The sequence below is a fragment of the Ursus arctos genome, unplaced genomic scaffold, assembly GCF_023065955.2.
Source record: "Ursus arctos isolate Adak ecotype North America unplaced genomic scaffold, UrsArc2.0 scaffold_32, whole genome shotgun sequence".
Taxonomy (NCBI): domain Eukaryota; kingdom Metazoa; phylum Chordata; class Mammalia; order Carnivora; family Ursidae; genus Ursus; species Ursus arctos.
The window spans coordinates 1,385,423-1,389,864 of NW_026623008.1; the positions used below are offsets into that span (position 1 = coordinate 1,385,423).

Consider the following 4,442-nt stretch of genomic DNA (forward strand, 5'->3'; position numbering starts at 1 on the left):
TCAAGCCTGCCAGGCAAACCGCTCGCCCCCCACCCCGGACCTACACCCCGCGGGTTCCTCCGCTCTACGCCTGCGCCTGCGCCCGCATCGGAGCCTGACCCCACGCGAGGCAGCTCCGTGCGCAGGCGCACCACGCTCCTGCTGCCCCTCCGCGAGCTCCGTCCCCCCCCCGCCCCGCCCCCTGGCAGCCGGCGCATTGACCCCATTGGCCGACGGGCTTATGCATATGCAAAACAAGTGACGAGGAGCCGTCGGGGCTGTGGTAGGGGCGTTGAGGGGTGGCGGGGGTGAACCATCCGGGGCGGGGCCGGCAGAGGGGACAGGACCTGGGGGCGGGGCCGGGAAGGAGACCCGGGCTGGGGGCGTGGCCTGGGTGGGAGGGGTGTGGCCAAGCCGGCCGGAGGTGGGGCCCGCAACCCCAAGAAGGGTCCGCAGTCGGGAGCAGGGCGGCAGGAAGACATGAGCGCGGTGGACCTTGCCCGCGTGGGCGCGTGTGTCCTGAAGCATGCAGTGACCGGGGAGGTGAGGCCGGACGAGCGGAGGACGGTGGGTGGGCTCCTGGCACCTGCTGGTGCTCCCTGGCGATGGCATCCCGGGCTGGCCTCGGGGGTCTTGAGAGGGTCGTGGGGCTTGCGCGGTGGAGCTGGGGACGCTGATGCGCGAAGGCGGTGGTCCAGCTGCGCCCCTCGCCCACCCCACGCAGGCCGTGGAGCTGCGGAGTCTGTGGCGGGAGCAAGCATGCGTGGTGGCTGGCCTGCGGCGCTTCGGTTGCTCGGTGTGTCGCTGGATCGCCCAGGACCTCAGCAGCCTCAAGGGGCTACTGGACCAGCACAGCGTGCGCCTGGTGGGCGTGGGACCCTAGGCCCTGGGCCTGCAGGAGTTCCTGGACGGCGGCTATTTCGCTGGAGGTGCCTGTGCTCTGCTTCTCTCCTCCCACTGTAGCCCCTCCAGCTACCTTGAGACCCTCCCTCAAGCTCAGGGCCCAGGTCATCCCCTCCTTGCCCAGACCTCACCCTTCTCGCTCCAGGATCTCCAGTCATTTTTCCTGGGTTCTCCACCTGTTGCCCTTACCTGCATCCCCCAGCCATGATGTCCCTCCCACCGTGCTCAGTGGCAGGACCCAGGGGTGATGCTGGCCTCCAATCACCACCATGGGTCATCACTGGGTAGCCGCAAGTTCCCTACCTTCCCAGGAGCCTGAAGGAGTAGCTCGGACAAGGCTGCGGCTTGCCCCCACTTTCCCACCCTGCCAGACTCTTCTCCCTGACACTCAGCATATGCCCCCGCAGAGCCCTGGGCCGAGTGGCAGAGTCCAGGCGAGTCCTACTCCTCCCTTTCCCTGTCACCTCTGGGTCTCCACTCCTCCTCTAACAGTGGGGACACTCAGCTCCGCTCTGCTCTTCCCTGTCCTGGGTGGGCAAGAAAGGGTGGACAGGGGGCTGGATGCAGGAGGGTGGGCCAGGTGGTGGATGGGCCCGAGTACACACCTGTGGCCTTTGCTTTCCAGAGCTCTACCTGGATGAGAGCAAGCACTTCTATAGGGAGCTGGGCTTCAGGCGGTGAGTGTGGGGGCACTGCTTCTTCAGCCTCTCGCTGCTGGCCTCTTCCTGAGCGTGTGGCCCTGGGGGATCCACTGCTCCACTGGTCCTTCTGCAGGGCTGTCTCTCGGGGGCTGTTACAACTGTAGGTTAGGCTTCTCACCCAAGATCGACCCCCAGCAGGCTGCAGAGGAGGCCTGGAGCCTCGTGCCTAGGGGCCATCACAGCCCCTCCGGGGCCTGGGTCATACATATGCTTGCTGCTGGGCTGGATTAGTGGCGCCAGCTGAGCCAAACCTGCCCCCGCCGTCCCCCCCGCCCCCGGTCATCCAGCATGGGGGCCAGTCCACGCTCCCCAGATCTTCTGCGGGGCCCCAGGCCTGCTGGATGGCCCGAGTCCCTGGTCAGATAAGGTGACGCTTGCTTGTGTGAATTGGTCTGTGCACCTGGTAGTCTGGGGACAGGCGCTGGGGCTAAGGCTTCGGAGAAGAGCCAGAGCCTGGACAGGCCCTCTGTGTCTTCACAGGTACAACGGCTTGAGCATTGTGCCTGCCGCCCTGGGGAAGCCTGTGCGCGATGTGGCCCTCAAGGTTTGTGATGGCCAAGGCTGGGTGGGACTTGGGGTGGTGGGACTTCCCTCTAGGACTGACCTGGACCTGCTCCCCTCCCTCCAGGCCAAAGCTGTCGGCATCCAGGGGAACCTGTCTGGGGACTTGCTGCAGAGCGGAGGGCTGCTGGTGGTTACCAAAGGTGGGCTGGGAAAGGGGCGTCAGAGGTCAGTGCCTGGTCGCATGGGGTCGGAAGGTCTTGCTGAACCTGGCGGCATGCCCTGACCCTCTTTTCCTCCCTTACTCCTCTGGTTTGTTGGTCTTGTCAAGTCTTCTCTGTGGGGTGGCCCAGTTCTTGAGCGTTGGCTTAACTGGGTGGGATGTGGCCAGAACAGCCCACTGGTCAGGGTAACCAGGTGGGGTCATGGACAACCAGGGCTGCCTCCATCCTCCCAGCCTGCAGGGGTACCCTGACCGCCTCCCCGCTGCTGTAGGTGGTGACAGAGTGTTGCTACACTTCGTCCAGAAGTCCCCAGGCGACTATGTTCCCCAGGAGACCATCTTGCAGACCCTGGGCATCTCTGCAGAAGGCTGTGCCAGTGAGTCGCCCCAGGTGAGCTTGGGCCTGCGGGGGGGGGGGGCACTGCCTGCTAAGAACAGCCCCCTACACACACCCACCTTCCCTGGGTTGAGTGCTGGGTGTGGCCAGGTATTAGGCTGGACATTGCAGGCTTCAGGGAATTTTGTGCTCAGGGCAGCCCAGGATGTCACTGTCAGCCCAGGGACCCAGGGGCAGGGTGGCTAGATGGTAGGCACAGCAGGGCCCTCCCCAGACGGCAGAGGGCTACCCAGGGCTGCAAGGCAGACGAGCCTCCTGTCCTCTTAGCCTCGGCGGGGTCGGGCAGGGCTTGTCCAAGGTGACCATAGCCAGCATTAGTGGGGTCCTGGTGGCTGGCCTCCTGTGCCCGGGTGGAGGGGAGTGTCCAGTACTTGGGCTGCAGACTGCCGGTGGGTGGGACCAGCTGCCCTCGAAGCCGGGAAGGGTGGCCAGCCTGACGAGGCCTCTGCTGCCCCACAGTGTGAGGAAGCGTGCACAAGGTGAACCACCGAGACTGCTGGGGGTCTGGGTGGCATCTGCGGCCTCGGGAATGCTGGGAGCTGGATGTGAAGAATCTCTCCAGAATTTTGGGACGGAGCACCAAGCTCTGCCAGGTCCCACGGTGGCAGTGAACATTAAACTAGGTTTTTCTTGTTGGCTCTGAGCCCTGAGTCCTCGGCAACTGTGTCTCTGTCGCTTCCCCCTGGCCAGCAGGGCGGTCAGGGGTCCGCAGGCTTTCCTAGGAGGGGGTGGGGAGTGCTGGAAATGCTCCTACAGCCTCCCTGGTGACCTCAGCCCTGTGACACAGGACGGTCAGGGGTCTGAGGACAGGCCCGGCGTGTAGGAGCTGAGGGTGGAATCGGGAACTCCCCAGGAGAGAGCGCGGCCTGGAGGGGTTGGGCTCAGTGCTCAGGTCTGCTGGGTTTCCAGGGAGGAGATGGTCTCTATCCAGCCGCTGGAGCACCGTGGACAGTGGGACTTAGGGAGAGGAAGGACCTTCACTGATGAGATTTGTCATTTGCACCGTGCTGGGGGTGGCTGGCCAGGGGGAGTCTTGGCCCAGCTGGTTCACCCAGCTCCCCCAGTGCCATTCCTTGGCGGGTGCAGCAGGAACTGGAACCCATGTCCAGAGTGGAAACCTGCCTCTGGCCCCCTTGTCAGGGGCTCTCTGGTCTCAGTGGGTTCAGATGACCGTCTCAGCACCTCCCCTGGACCCCTCTGGCTTGGAGTGGGTGACCACAGCGGCCTCCTAGCTGGCCTCCCAGCTTCCTCCCACCTTACCCCCCCCCCCCCCCCCCCGCCCCACGCTCCATTCAGTCCGTCTCTCAGGGGTCATTTAAAAACTCAGGGCAGGTGACAATGTCCGTTTGTGGTTTAACTTCTCCACTGGCCTCTAGTTACATAAAACCCAAAGTCTAAATTCTGAGCTATGGCTCCCTAGTCCCCTCGGCCCACCTCCCAACCTCAGGCAGCTGCTGAGTCAGCAGCCCTTCCTCCCATCTGAGTGGGGGGCCACAGGGGGCCAGTGTTTGGGGGCATACTGGTCACTGCTGTGCCGCAGCACAGAGACCCTGGAGACAGTCATCAGGAGGGGTCCTCCGTCCACATGGTACCCTGCTGTTTCCCTGCTTGGCTGCTGTTTTGCCCGAGGCCGCCTGCAGCCCACGCAAAGCCAGCGCTTACGGCCTCGGGCACTGCCACCCCCCCTGTCCCCGGGGCCCTCCAGAACAGACAAGGCCGCTGACTTCTTTGAAGCGTT

At 64.5% G+C, this 4,442-nt stretch overlaps 1 protein-coding gene across 1 annotated transcript; it reads left to right on the forward strand.

Annotated features, from left to right (window-relative positions):
- Positions 1-406: 406 nt before the first annotated feature.
- On the forward strand, positions 407-3,347 carry PRXL2B (peroxiredoxin like 2B). The gene is given in 7 exon segments (XM_026520035.4): positions 407-522; positions 704-908; positions 1,508-1,559; positions 2,064-2,127; positions 2,212-2,287; positions 2,580-2,698; positions 3,164-3,347. Coding segments are annotated over 7 exon segments (603 nt in total). The 5' UTR covers positions 407-459; the 3' UTR covers positions 3,188-3,347.
- The last annotated feature ends 1,095 nt before the right edge of the window (positions 3,348-4,442 follow it).